The 15,030-nt window shown below is 50.3% G+C and overlaps 1 protein-coding gene across 1 annotated transcript in view; it reads right to left on the bottom strand.

The window, feature by feature from the left end:
• The window catches only part of LOC130489326 (solute carrier family 12 member 3-like), a 31,909-nt gene that overhangs the window by 2,695 nt on the left and 14,184 nt on the right, over window positions 1-15,030 (bottom strand). Inside the window, exons 14-24 of the mRNA XM_056863022.1 lie at window positions 14,750-14,851; window positions 13,770-13,925; window positions 12,099-12,198; window positions 9,400-9,511; window positions 9,152-9,280; window positions 8,064-8,170; window positions 6,081-6,163; window positions 4,125-4,175; window positions 3,021-3,125; window positions 1,830-1,941; window positions 239-325 (exon numbers count right to left, since the gene is read on the bottom strand). Coding sequence (XP_056719000.1) covers window positions 239-325; window positions 1,830-1,941; window positions 3,021-3,125; window positions 4,125-4,175; window positions 6,081-6,163; window positions 8,064-8,170; window positions 9,152-9,280; window positions 9,400-9,511; window positions 12,099-12,198; window positions 13,770-13,925; window positions 14,750-14,851 — 1,144 coding nt within the window. The remainder of the gene's footprint in view (window positions 1-238; window positions 326-1,829; window positions 1,942-3,020; window positions 3,126-4,124; window positions 4,176-6,080; window positions 6,164-8,063; window positions 8,171-9,151; window positions 9,281-9,399; window positions 9,512-12,098; window positions 12,199-13,769; window positions 13,926-14,749; window positions 14,852-15,030) is intronic.

Raw genomic sequence — 15,030 nt, 5'->3', positions numbered from 1 at the left:
GGGAGTCCCCTGCCTTTTCACCAGGGACAAAACTCTTCTCAAATGCTCCATCCATTTAGGAACGGGCTCTCTCTCGGTCTCATTACTAATAAAATAGACCGCCCGGCTCATGGACTTTCCTGTGCTGGAGTTCTAATGGGGGTGGGGAAAGCAGCGATTTACAAAGAAGTATGGTCTCTTTTCAATGAATAATCGGAGATGGTGGATAATTGGGGAGTTGGGTTACCCAGGTGCCCACCTCGTCTCCTCCGGCTTCCACTTCATTTCAGGCAGCACCACGACCTCGTGGAAGCCCAAGCGGAACTTGTTCAGCAGCAGCTGGATCCTGGGAGGTTGGAGGTTGGGTGGGGGGAGAAAAAGAGAGAAAGTTTTTCCTCTGGCTACCAACTATCTAGGAGCCCCGTGGCGCAGAGTGTTAAGCTGCAGTACTGCAGTCAAAACTCTGCTCACGACCTGAGTTCGATCCCAACGGAAGTTGGTTTCAGGTAGCCGGCTGGAGGTTGACTCAGCCTTCCATCCTTCCGAGGTCGGTAAAATGAGTACCCAGCTTGCTGGGGGTAAAGGGAAGATGACTGGGGAAGGCACTGGCAAACCACCCCGCAAACAAAGTCTGCCTTGGAAACGTCGGGATGTGACGTCACCCCATGGGTCAGGAATGACCCGGTGCTTGCACAGGGGACCTTTACCTTTACCTTTACCAACTATCTGGAACTGAGACCAGGCCTAGAATTCAGCCGACATCCTCCTACAGGGGGTTGACATGACGGTGCATGGGAAGCGGTCTTTCAGCGAAATCTGTCCTGCCGTTCCTGATTGAGGAGCCCCTGCCAGACCTCCAAGGCTGTGGCTCAGTTTTGAGCACCGCAATTTAAAAAGGATGTAGACAAGCTGGAACGTGTCCAGAGGAGGGCAACAAAGACGGGGAGGGGACTGGTCACTGGGGGTGTGTGGGAGGGGAGGTAGTTGTGAATTTCCTGCATTGTGCAGGGGGTTGGACTTGATGACCCTGGTGGTCCCTTCCAATTCTACGATTCTATGATTGGAGACCAAATCCTGTGAGGAACGGTTGAAGGAGCTGGGTATGTTTAGCCTAGAGAGGAGAAGACTGAGAGGGGATATGATAACCATCTTCAAGCACTTGAAGGGCTGTCATAGAGAGGAGGGTGCCGAGTGGTTTTCTGTTGCCCCAGAAGGTCGGACCAGAACCAACGGGTTGAAATTACATCAAAAGAGTTTCCATCTAGACCCGGTGCTTTGATTGTGGGATCCTGCATGGTGGGGGGAGGGTTGGGGTCACTGGGGATGTGGGGGGAAGGTAGTTATTAGTTTCCTGCATTGGGCAGGGGGTTGGACTAGATGACCCTGGTGGTCCCTTGCAACTCTATGATTCTATCAGGAAGAATTTTCTAACAGTTACAGCGGTTCCTCAGTGGAACAGGCTTCCTCAGGAGGTTACAGCGGTTCCTCAGTGGAACAGGCTTCCTCGGGAGGTGGTGGGCTCTCCTTCCCTAGAGGTTTTTAAGCAGAGGCTAGATGGCCATCTGTCACCAATGATGATTGTATGACCTTAGGCAGTTCATGAGAGGGAGGGCATCTTGGCCATCTTCTGGGCATGGAGTAGGGGTCACTGGGGTGTGGTGGGGGAGGTAGTTGTGAATTTCCTGCCTTGTGCAGGGGGTTGGACTAGATGACCCTGGTGGTCCCTTCCAACTCTATGATTCTATGGAACCCCCAGGTTCTCCAGGACATCATTTGGTAACCCCTGGTCAACTCTGTGGAGCCCCAGCGGGGCTTTTACACCAGCCTACCCACCCACTCCAACCTCTTACTCTTTTCTTTGCTGTTCAGCATCGGAGATCTGCCCGCTGATGAAGACGCGGACTTTGCAGTGGCTCCAGCGTTTTCGGCGGGTGAGGAGGTAGGGGATGAGAAGGGTCAGCCCTGTGGGGATAGAAAAAGACAAATCACACAACAGGTCAAGGCTGGCCTGAACAGCATTTTGACTTGCAGATATGCTGACCAAGCAGTCTCGACGCCGTCTGATCGCTGCCATTTTGAGCGGCGACCAATGCCAAGGATAAGGTTCCCAACTTACATGTGGGGTCTGGAGATCTGGAATTACAACTGATCTCCAGATGACAGATATCAGTTCCCCTGGAGAAAATGACTGCTTTGGAAGGCATTATACCCTACCAAGGTCCCTCCCTTCCCACAAAACCCTCCACGGGCTCCACCCCCAGATCTCCAGGAATTTCCCAACCTGGAGCTAGTGTAGGGTTACCAGGTCACTCTTTGCCACCGGCAGGAAGTTTTTGGGGTGGAGCCTGAGGAAGGCGGGGTTTGGGGAGGTGAGGGACTTCAATGCCATAGAGTCCAGTTGCTAAAGCGGACATTTTCTCCAGGTGAACTGATCTCTACCAGCTGGAGATCAGCTGTAATAGCATGAGATCTCCAGCTACTACCTGGAGGTTGGCAACCCTAAGCTGGTGGTAAACACCAGGTATACACCATAGAGATGCAAGATGCAGAATTCCCCCAATCTGGATAACGACTCTGCAATATATATATGGCTTTCTAGTCCAGGGGCCCCGTGGTGCAGAGTGGTAAGCTGCAGTACTGCAGTCAAAAGCTCTGCTCACAACTCGAGTTCGGGTTCAGGTAGCCGGCTCAAGGTTGACTCAGCCTTCCATCCTTCCGAGGTCGGTAAAATGAGTACCCAGCTTGCTGGGGGTAAAGTGTAGATGACTGGGGAAGGCAACAGCAAACCTCCCCATAAACAAAGTCTGCCTAGTAAACGTCGGGATGTGATGTCACCCCATGGGTCAGGAATGACCCGGTGCTTGCACAGGGGACTACCTTTACCTTTAGTTCAGGACCACCACCATTGCATGTGTATCATGGTAGTCTTGACTCTACGCAGCTGACTATGATTTCACCTCGCAGAGGAAAGGAAAATGGGATTCAAAGCCTCCTCCACGCTATTAGAGGGCACCACTCAATGAGGAAAGAAAGGCACATACCACCATCATCGAACAGCCAATAGATGTCGATGTTTTTCTTCTTCTGCTTGCTCTGGAACACTGTCTCCAGGAGCTTGTCGGCACCAATTACTTTGAATGCCTCACCTGGGCAGGAGGAGAGCAAAGAAGGAGCTTTAGCAATGACTTCCTGTCGTGCCCCCATCCACGTCAAGCTGCTAGTCCTCATTTTCCCAGCTTTTCCCAGCTCAACCTGGGAAACCATGGATCAAAGACGCACACTGCTGTCAAAGAAAGACTCTAAAAATAATATCCAAAGCTGCTGAATTCTTTATTGTACAATCACAAGAGACAGCCAGTGCAGGGGGGTGTTACATTTTCTAAGTCAATTTCTACCGGGGTGGCAAACGCACGGCCCGCGGGCTGGATCCGGCCCCCTGAGAGCTCTTATCTGGCCCGTGAGCCAGCCGAGGGTGCCACCACCCCCAACTCTCAATCTGGGCTGGCGAGGCATGGCCTTGCCGAACCAAGTGACATTTATGACATACCTGGCCCTCGTAACAATTGAGTTTGACACCCCTGATTTATACTCCTAGTTATAAGCATGTGCAACTATACCTAAAAGTGGGATTTCCCAGTGATACAGACTTCTTGGTATCTTTTCTCTGTAACTGGTCATGGTTTAATATAGACCAGACTGATCCAGTCGCTTACTCGTCTCTTACACAGGCAGCCTATGTTACTTTCCTATAGTACTTCTTGTGTAGTTTCCACTACGTCTTCAAGGCTGGCTCATTTTACTTTCACGCAGCCTGAGTCAGGGTGTAGCCAGACAGCCGTCCAGGAGAGTCCCAGGGGTGATGCTTAGGGTTGTCAAGAACCTCTTTGCCACCAGCGGGAGGTTTTTGGGGTGGAGCCTGAAGAGGGTGAGGTTTGGGGAGGGACTTCAATGCCATAAAGTCCAATGGCCAAAGCGGCCATTTTCCCCAGGGGAAAGGATCTCTATCGGCTGGAGATCGGTTGTAATAGCAGGAGATCTCCAGCTGGTACCTGGAGATTGGCAACCCTAGTGATGCTGCCCACAGTGCTTCCTGCCATCCACCCCGCTATCCCTGTTCCAGAACACCTCAGATGCCTCTGACTCACATTTACTCTCCGGGCCCACAGTTGCTTCAGGATCCTCAAAGCCCAAGTTCACTGTCGGGGGGAAGAGATCCGGAGAGAGTTAGTTAAAATAAACGAGGACACCAAAATTGTGCACCCAGGTAATCCACATTCCCGAGTTGTAAAGAGCTGCATTCCACAACTTGGATGCGGCATGCAAATTTCCCAGTGTTTATGCAAATTTCCCTTTCAATTTCCATTTTCCATTTTTTTATTTACTGCTCAAGGACCAACCGGTCACGAGCAAAAGAAAAATACTCTACAAATTAACAACTAAATAAGTAAAACCATATGTGACATTTCAGTGCAAGTCCCCCAGCATTTCATAGCATTCCCCCTAATTTGCCTCTTCTTCGTGCATAATTTATTCTGCCTTTTTATTTACCGAGCTTGTGTTTTGTTCCCCTGCTCAGCCCCACGGCGTTTATGCCATGCAGTCCCGCAGAGTCAAAAACATCAGAAGAGCCCTGCTGGATCATACCAGCGGCCCCTCTAGTCCAGCGTCCCGTCTCACACAGGGGCCAACCAGTTCCTCTGGAGGTCCAACAACAGGGCGTAGAGACCGAGGCCTTCCCCTGATGTGGCCTCCTGGCACTGGTATTCAGACATTGACTGCCTCTGAACATGGAGGTTCTCTTTAATCGCCATGACTAATAACCCTTCATATACCTGTCCTCCATGAATCTGTCTAATCACATGAACACATGAAGCTGCCTTCTACTGACTCAGACCCTTGGTCCATCAAAGTCTACTCAGACCAGACCAGCAGCCGCTCTCCAGGGTCTCAGGCAGAGGTCTTTCACAACACCTACTGGCCTAGTCCCTTTAACTGGAGATGCCGGGGATTGAACCTGGGACCTTCTGCATGCCAAGCAAGTGCTCTACCACTGAGCCATGGCCCCTCCCCTTTTAGAGCTGTCTCTGTCTGGGGCCATCAGCACATCTTGGGTGGTTCCCTTGTAGGAATGGCAAAGTTTTGTGCAGCGGCCTGTAGAATTCATCAGACGCTGCTGAGAACATCAGTGTGCCAATAATTTTAATGGGTAGTTTATACAGTTTGCAAGGAGCCCCGTGGCCCAGAGTGGTAAGCTGCAGTACTGCAGTCCAAGCTCTGCTCACGAGCTGAGTTCGATCCCTACAGAAGTCAATTCCAGGTAGCGGCTCAAGGTTGACTCAGCCTTCCATCCTTCCCAGGTCGGTAAAATGAGTACCCAGCTGGCTGGGGGTAAAGGGAAGATGACTGGGGGAGGCACTGGCAAACCACCCCGTAAAATAAAAGTCTGCCTAGCAAACGTCGAGATGTGACGTTTTCACAGGGGACCTTTACCTTTATTTACTAGGATTGCCAGATCCCTCTTCACTACTGGTAGGAGGTTTTGGGGGTAGAGCCTGAGGAGGGCGGGGTTTGGAGAGGAGGGACTTCAATGTCATAGAGTCCAGTTGCCAAAGCGGCCGTTTTCTCCAGGCGAACTGATCTCTATCAGCTGGAGATCAGTTGTAATAGCAGATCTCCAGCTACTACCTGAAGGTTGGCAACCTTATTTATATACAGTTTGCAAATTGTGCAAATAACTTTTTACTATTTGTATAAACCTGTGGGTAGAGTGTAAAACTAAGGTTTTCTGTAGTAAATTGTGAAGAGCTGTGCTGGTCTATGACTGTTTTTAGTAAAGATTGATTGATTGATTGGTGGGTGGGTGGTTCCCTCTTGCCTCTCATGCTGTTTAACATCTACATGAAACTTCTGGGAAAGAGCATCATAGGACAGGAAGGTAAAGTGCCACCAATATGCCGCTGACACCAATATGCAGCCGACATCCTTAACAGCCGAGTCCATGGGGGTCTGTGGAAGCTCTTTAGTTTGTAAGCCACCGCACGCAGGTTCCTTCATAGGCAGCGTAAAAAAACCACCCTGGCCCTTTCCCGGACCCAACCCACCTTGGGCCTTCACCGTCCGTGACTCATCCAGCCCGTCGCGCATCCGGAGGACGCACACTCCTGCACTGATGTCAAAAGCATCGCTGCATCGGGGGGGGGGGGGGAGGAAAGAGACCCAGAAAAATTAACATCCATCCTAAGAAATCAGGGGCCGAAGTTCCCCGCATCCCGAAAGTGCCCTTGCCCTCCTTAGGAACCAACTTGAGAGGGCATGTCCACAGAATCCTTCTTTTGCCAAATTAGGGTTGCCAACCTCCAGGTGGTAGCTGGAGATCTCCTGCTATTACAACTGATCTCCAGCTGCTAGAGACCAGTTCACCTGGAGAAAATGGCCACTTTGGCTATTGGACTCTGTGGCATGGAAGCCCCTCCCCTCCCCAAAACCTGCCCTCCTCAGGCTCCGCCCCAAAAACCGGTGGCAAAGAGGGACCCAGCAGGGTATAATGCATGGTGGTATGCAGCCAGTTTATCCAGGGGGACTGTTCTATGTCTTCTGGAGGTCAGTTGTCATTCTGGGAGCTCTCCAGGTCCCTAATGGAGGTTGACAGTCCCACCCATGGAACTACATGGCAGAGAGTGGATCTGAACCCAGATCTCCCAGCTCTTAGTCCAACAGCTAAACGTTGCTTCCACAGTACACAGCTCACACTTACGGTATTCCCTCTTTCAACCCCATCACAATGCAGTAAATGTTTCACAAAGCTACTTGGGTAAATTGTTAGGGGCTGTGGTCTATACTACTGTGTATAGCTTGCTGAAACTGTGTGTTAAGTGCTGTCAAGTAGCCTCCAACTGATAGCGACCCTATGAATCAATGTCCTCCAAAATGTCCTATCCTAGACAGCCTGGCTCAGATCTTGCAAAGGGCTGTGGCTTCCTTTATTGAGTCAATCCATCTCTTGTTGGGTCTTCCTCTTTTCCTGCTGCCCTCAACTTTTCCTAGTATGACGGTCTTTTCCGGTGACTCTTGTCGTCTCATGACGTTACCAAAATACGATAGCCTCAGTTTAGTCAGTTTAGCTTCTAGGGTCAGTTGAGGCTTGATTAGACGTATTACCCACTGGTTTGTTTTTTTGGCAGTCCAGGGTATCCGTAACCCTCTCCTCCAACACCACATTTCAAAGGAATCTACTTTCTTCCTATCAGCTTTCTTCACTGTCCAGCTTTCACACCCATACATCGTAATGCTGAAACTAGGATCCTGCTATGTAATGTTTGTACCGCTTAACGTGTCTTCTTAATAGTTACGCTCCCTTCACTTCTGTTTTTAGACTTCTGGTTGGTGCTACAACCCTCATTCCTATTGCGTTGTTCATGGAATGCGCCGTCCTGTCAACTGTGTGGAGTGTTCTAATCTGCCTTGAGTCATAGGCCTTTTATTCAAGGTCACCCCTGCCAACTGCTTCGGGGCTTCCCTTTGTTTATGCATGCCTTTCCCGCCCGTCAGAGGTTGCCTGGCTCTCCCAGTGCATTTTGCCTGCATTTTCCAGATTCTGGCTAAAACAGGATCTGGAAAACACGGGCAAAATGTGCGGGGAGAGCGAGGCAACCTCTGACGGGTGGGAAAGGCATGCGTAATCAAAAGGACGCATGAATGGTTCTCTTTTCCCTCATGTTGTCTACCCGGCAACCCCGTAAGGCATCTGCTTGGGGTGAGGGGCTGTGACTCAGTGGCAGAGCATCTGCTTGGCATACAGAGGGTCCCAGGTTCAGTCCCCGGCATCTCCAGTTAAAGGGATTAGGCAAGTGGGTGATGTGGAAGACCTCTGCCTGAGACCCTGGAGAGCTGCTGCCGGTCTGAGTAGACAATACTGACTTTGATGGATCAAGGCCCTGATTCGGTAGAAGGCAGCTTCATGCATTCAAGCCCAGAAGCACTCAGTGGGGGTGACTGAGGGGAAATGTCCCTGCATAAAAGGCCTAAGTGAGAAAGGTGGGCTATAAATAACATAAATTAATCTTTGCCCAACGGGTAGCTCTTACTGTATTATGCCCACGTAACTGTCCAGGCTGTGGGGACTGTCTGATTGCCAGTTCTGCTTGTAACCCAGGACGATGGTGTTGGGTTTGAGACGGCCCAAGCCCGAGACCTGCGGGAAGAAGCTGCTATTATCTTGGAGCCAGGGAAGGAAAGCTTAAGTCAATGGGGTAATATAGTTCTGGAGAGATCAGCTGTAATAGGCAGCAGTGAGGAGGGGGATATCCACATACCCATAATGCTCCTGTTGTTATGCATAGAAGATCAATTCATTTACAAAGTAGAAAGAATGAGAGACTGCCTCTGAGGATGTGCAGAGGGTCGTGTCTTCACCACAGAGACCCTGCAAAGCTGCTCCCAGTCAGAAAAGACAATACTGACTGAGCTAGACTGATTAATGGCCTTATTATAACTCAGCTTGTAAGTTCCCATGACCCCTATATATATATAAATATATAGTTTTATTGCGGGGTCTGGAACCATATATAATATACACATACATACCTCAGACATATTGCGGGTTTGGTTCCAGACCCCCGCAATAAAGTAAATACAGCAATAAAGCATGTCACACTAAGTTTTTGGGTCCCCAGTGCATATAAAAGTTATGTTTACACTATACTGTAGTCCGTTAAGTGTGCAATAGCATTCTGCCTAAAAGTTAAAACAATGTACTGGAATAATAATGAGAAAGTTTGAAATATTGCAAGAATTACCAAAATGTGAAATAGAGACACGAAATGAGCACATGCTGTTGGGAAAATGGTGCTGATATACTTGCTCGAAAATACAATATCTGCAAAGTGCAACAAAGTGAAGCACAATAAAACTCGGTATGCCTGTGTGTGTATATCTATATCTATATATCTATATCTATATCTACCTGCACTTAAACTCTGAAGGTCTGTTTTAGAATCTACCTGCTTGTTCTGAATAGTTTCTGTCTCCCTTTGATCATTGTTTTGTTGCTCATTTCACACAGCGGCTCACTTTATACTGTTATAGGCTTTTGCCATAAGTAAACCCCTTGTCGGGGGCCACGAGAGATGGAAAGGTGAGGATACCAAAGTTTCGTACAAAAAGGATAAACAACCTGCATGAGGTTTCTCGCCCCCGTTCTCAGATCGGATGTTGAGATGCAGGCGTAGAACGAGCGGACCTTCCGAGAACTCATCCACAGGAGCTGTTCGTCGTAATCGTCGGCGGACGGGGTGTCTGGCCCCTGTTGGTATGAAAGGGTGTGTGTGTGTTTGTGAAAATGGCAGCACCCCTATCCCTAAGATCCCTCCTTTTCTGCTTTCCCACCCGCCCCGGGGGAGCGCTCTGCCCTGGCATGCTCACCTCCAGCACGTTTCCACAGATCATGAGGCTCACCCCCTTGGTGAAGGCGCCAACAAAATCCACCAGGGCTGGGCGAAAGTTGGGTGGGCCAGAGAGGACCATACATTGTGGCCTGGGGAGGGGAAAGTCTGTTAAAGGGCTGAATCAAAGGTGCATGCGTCTGGGGGGGTGGGGTCCTCTCATGCTCACATCTCTGAACACTGTCCTGTGCTCTCAGCCTTTTTCTAGACTAGTGTTTCCCAACCTTTGTTCACTAGCGTTCCCCTTGGCAGCCCATTTCTATAAATTGTACCCCTTACATTACAAAAATGTTTGTAATTAATATAGTTGTTGTTATTTCAGATGCCTTTTCTGACCATTATTCAATTTTTTTCGTGTACCCCTAAATGTTCTGGTTTGTACCCCTGGATGTACGCGTACCCCAGGTTGGGAATCACTATTCTAGACCAACAACCCTTTAAAGAAAGTTCATCAGGGACCTTTGGTAGCCTCCAGAACGCCTGTTTTTGGCTGCAACTTTACAGACAAGAGGGTTCATTTCACTTTTTCCTTCCTCTTCCTCCTCACTGAAGAACCCAGAGCAATAGGGGAATCCTTCTCAGCCACATGATCACACACAAAAGCTTCGTTATACTGAAGACCACCGGTCTGTCAAGATCAGTATTGTCTACTCTAACTGGCAGCACCTCTCCAGCGTCTCAGACCCACATCACCTACTTGCCTGGTCTTTTTTAACCGGAGATGCTGGGGATTGAACCTGGGACCTTCTGCGTGCCAAGCAGAGGTTCTTTCACTGAGCCACGGCTCTTAAAAGTACTGTGAACCCATGAAGCCGCCTTATGCTGAATCAGACCCTTGGTCTATCAAGGCTAGTATTGTCTACTCAGACAGGCAGTGGCTCTCCAGGGTCTCAGGCAGATGGTTTCACATCACTTACTGCCTGGTCCTTTTAACTGGAGATGCCAGGGACTGAACCAGGGACCTTCTGCAGAGCAAGCATATACTCCAATACTGAGCCAAGACTCAGCTTAAATGCCACTCTGTTGACTCAAATCCTCTTCCCACCCTTTTCTTTGGAAGTTCCCAGGGTGTGGCTGTGTCCCTCCACGATGAAGCTGCCACCACCCTGCCCCCATTTACTCCCTGCAGTGATTGGGTTACCAAGGCTGCCGCAATCACTCCTCCGCTTGTCCTGACCTGCTGCGGACTCATCCCAGAGCCACCCACTCCGGTGGCTTGCCTCAGGCGAACTTGGTGCCAGGGAAGGCACCTTGGCTGGGTTGGCAATAGGGAGGCTCTTGGATTGGGCCATCTCCTGCCCCTCCCAGGAGACCTTCTGCACACCCTCTTTCCTGTCACCCATCCCCAGCTAATGCAACATTGGTTGATTTTTGCTACACTTGTTCTTTTGGTGAGGGAAAAGCTCCCTTCAGCTCAACTCAGAAGCACTCGACTTGGAAGCACTCAGACCAGAACCAACGGGTTGAAATTAAATCAAAGAAGTTTCCATCTAGACATTAGGAAGAATTTTCTAACAGCTAGAGCGGTTCCTCAGTGGAACAGGCTTCCTCGGGAGGTGGTAAGCTCTCGTTCCCTGGAAGTTTTTAAGCAGAGGCTAGATGGCCATCTGTCACCAATGATGATTCTATGACCTTAGGCAGCTTATGAGAGGGAGGGCACCTTGGCCATCTTCTGGGCGTGGAGGAGGGGTCACTGGGGGTGTGGGGAGGGAGGTAGTTGTGAATTTCCTGCATTGTGCAGGGGGTTGGACTAGATGATCCTGGTGGTCCCTTCCAACTCTATGATTCTCTGATATTAACAAGCGTTCTCGGCAAGCATTCAGAGAGTTCTATACCAGCTCGTATTGTTGATGGATGGGTGCTGACTACATGTGTGTCTCTGTGTGTGCCTTATCGGATTGCCACTCGGGAACTGAAGTGTGGCTTGGTACCCCATGCCTGGCTAAAGATGCAGAGGACATCTCTCCAGGATAAGAGGAGCATGCCTGTTATATACGGTGCTGAGGAACACAGGCAGGATGGTGGTGCTGCAGCCGTCTTGTTTGTGGGCTTCCTGGAGGCACCTGGTTGGCCACTGTGTGAACAGACTGCTGGACTTGATGGGCCTGGGTCTGATCCAGCAGGGCTTTTTCTTATGTTCTTATGACACAGATGCAGCAACACCATGGCTTAAGCATTCCATCCTACTCACATCTTTCTTCCAGTCAAGAAACTGGCCTGGTGCGGCAAGAGGAGGCTAGAATCCATTTCCCCCACATGCTGCAATCCTAATCTAAATCAGCCCCCCACGAACCTGGGAACTGAGTTCCCAGCAGGGAACTCGCAGCTGACCCTTTACAGAAAGTCATTGGGATGAATCCAGGAGGACGTGTAGAAACTGTAACATATACTTGGTGGTGTCAAGTGCCGTCAATTCGCAGCTGATGTATGGGGACCCCGTGGGGTTTTCAAGACAAGAGATGAACAGAGGTGGTTTGCAGTTGCCTGCCTCTGCGCAGCAACCCAGGAATTTCTTAGTGGTCTCCCATCATAGTACCAACCAGGGCCGACCCTGCTTAGCTTCCAAGATCTGACAAGATCAGGCTAGCCTCGGCCATCCAGGCCAGGGAAACATATACTTAGGCCCTTAAGGAAATCTGTCTTCTGACCCTCCACTTGATAGCACAGTATCAGTCTCACCGGAAATTCTTGACATGATCTTCTACGTTGACAAGGTTCACAGCGTTTGACAGGGCCATGTTGTAGGTGCCAGCTTGCACCGAGGAACCCCAGTTTGCCTCTGTTGGGGAGGAGACAGGAGAAAAAACATAAGAAGATAAGAAAGGCCCTGCTGGATCAGACCCAGGCCCATCAAGTCCAGCAGCCTGTTCACACAGTGGCCAACCAGGTGCCTCTAGGAAGCCCACAAACAAGGCGACTGCAGCAGCACCATCCTGCCTGTGTTCCACAGCACCTAATGTAACAGGCCTGCTTCTCTGATCCTGGAGAGAATAGGTATGCACCATGACTGGTATTCTTTGACTAGTAGCCATGGATAGCCCTCTCCTCCATGAACATGTCCACTCCCCTCTTCAAGCCTTCCAAGATGGCAGCCATCACCACATCCTGGGGCAGGGAGTTCCACAATCAGGAGTGGTTCAGCCCTCACTCGTCTACCTTCTTTTCAGTGGGAGAGTCAAACATTTCTCAGTGAATCTAGGAAGACAGCCAGTGGAAGGACCAGCTTTAGCAGAATCAGAGAGTTGAAAGGGGCCTTATAGGCCACCTCATCTCACCCCCTGCTCAAAGCAGGAAGCCCAAAGCCACAGCACCCTGGACCAATGGTGGTTCAGCCTCCGCTAGAAGACTTTCAGTGAGGAAAAGTTACAGGAAGGCTCTTTGCACTGGGAGAAAAGCACTCTGCAGGATCCCACCCTGACTGTTGTGCCTCTGTGAATCACTGCTCCAGCCGTGCTGGTCAGGAGGCGCACCCAGAGCAGTGACTCATGCAGAGATGCAAGGGACCATTGCAGTGCCCACAGTAGGTACCTTTCAGTGCAAGAAATCACGTACACTAAAAAGAAACTCAGGAGGGAAGAGGTTATAAGAGTGAAACGTGCCTTCAGGTTGGCCTAGGGGTAGGATTCTCACTTTGGGTGCAAGAGGTCCCAGGTTCAAATCCCGAACGAGTCCAACTTTTAGCTGGCTCATTGGTCTAGGGGTATGATTCTCGCTTTGAGTGTGTGAGATTCCGGGTACAAATCCCACATGAGCCCAACTTTAGGGAAGGGGCTGTGGCTCAGTGGTAGAGCATCTGCTTGGCATGCAGAAGGACCCAGGTTCAATCCCCGGCATCTCCAGTTAAAGGGACTAGGCGAGTAGGTGATGTGACAGACCTCTGCCTGAGACCCTGGAGAGCTGCTGCCAGTCTGAGTAGACAGTATTGACTTTGATGGACCAACGGTCTGATTCAGTATAAGGCAGCTTCATGTGTGTGCTCAATTCACATGGAGCGCAGTAGTTATCAGCAGTCTAGCAATCTTTAGTATATTTGTTTGCCTCCTCTTGATAAGAGGATTTGTGGGCCGAGGGAGTGGGCATTGACCAAAGTCAACAATGGACTAGCTTTGGATAGCAGGTTGTCCTACCAGGAGGGATCTTGCCGTGAGATCTCACTGAATCTGCAGATAAGCCCTGATCAAACCCCTCTGAAATTCAAATCTGCGTCTTCTAGCTCATATCCTTAATTTAGCTGAGCTTCTGGAGCAGGGGGTGGTGATCCCAAGCGGGCTCAACTCCCCACAACCCGCACACCTCCCTTCGCCATCACTGATACCCTTTGTTTCACAAATTAAACACAAGGTCCCTCACCCGGTTTCTTGTAGGCGACGTACGCCAAGCTCATGACAATGACCCCAACCACGATGAGGGCTGCCCACCACGTCAGCAGGAACATGATGACTACGGAGATGACAGACCCGAAGAGGGCAGTCCATTTGTTGAAGTAGCGGAAGGAAGGTCTCCAGCCTAGGAGGACCCAAGGGAACATCAAATGAGGTGGCAGTCCACCACCCAGGGTAAAGCCCTGACTTATCCCTGACATCATCACTGACCTACCACAGTGGCTCATCTGGTCCATCAAGTTCCCTGAGTGAGACCACCTTCCCTCATCCCTGGCATCCTCTCTTTGCCCATTTTCCTTCCCTTAGAGCCCCACGATCACCTGGTCCATCAAGTTCCCTGAGTGAGACCACTTTCCCTCATCCCTGGCATCCTCTCTTTGCCCGTCTTTCTTCCCTTAGAGTCCCATGCTCACCTGGCCCATCAAGTTCCCTTTACTGAGACCACCTTCCCTCAACCCTGGCATCCTCCCTTTGTCCATCTTCTTTCCCTTAGAGTCTCACGCTCACCTGGTCCCTCAAGTTCCCTGACTGAGACCACCTTCCCTCATCCCTAGCATCCTCTCTTTGCCCATCTTCCTTCCCTTAGAGTCCCATGCTCACCTGGTCCATCAAATTCCCTATTTGAGGCCACCTTCCCTCATCCCTAGCATCCTCTCTTTGCCCATCTTCCTTCCCTTAGAGTCCCATGCTCACCTAGTCCACAGCCCCAGTCTCAAACCCAGGCAAAACAACATGTCTGGGGATCCGATCACAGATTTCCAATGTAATACGCAGTGTGGTCCTGACAGGTTTCTGACTCTCCAAACACAGCCCAAACGGCAAGCTCTTTCCGACAGGCCCGCCACCCCACATCGTTCACTGGCTCCTCCAATCTGAACACACCAGGTGAGTAGATATGCTCGCTTTCCCCCTGCCTCCCCCACACATCATTTGCCCCATCTACTTTACCTGGGGAGTTGGTGATGGTGGCGTGGAAGCAGCTGAAGTTGATGAGGGCGTACGAGCAGAGGAAGAAGTTGGAAATGATGGGGGCGATGGTGTTGAGATTGGCTGCAGAGGCAGAGAAGAAAAACTCAGCAAACATTTACACAGAGAGGAGGAGGAGGAAGAAGAAGAGTTGGTTTTTATATGCTGACTTTCTCTACCACTTAAGGGAGACTCAAACCGGCTTACAATCACCTTCCCTTCCCCTCTCCCCAATAAACACCCTGTGAGGTGGGTGGGGCTGA

This window comes from Euleptes europaea, chromosome 18, assembly GCF_029931775.1.
Source record: "Euleptes europaea isolate rEulEur1 chromosome 18, rEulEur1.hap1, whole genome shotgun sequence".
NCBI lineage: Eukaryota > Metazoa > Chordata > Lepidosauria > Squamata > Sphaerodactylidae > Euleptes > Euleptes europaea.
Note: the sequence above shows the minus strand (reverse complement) of the source record. Positions and strands in the feature narration are given on the sequence as shown.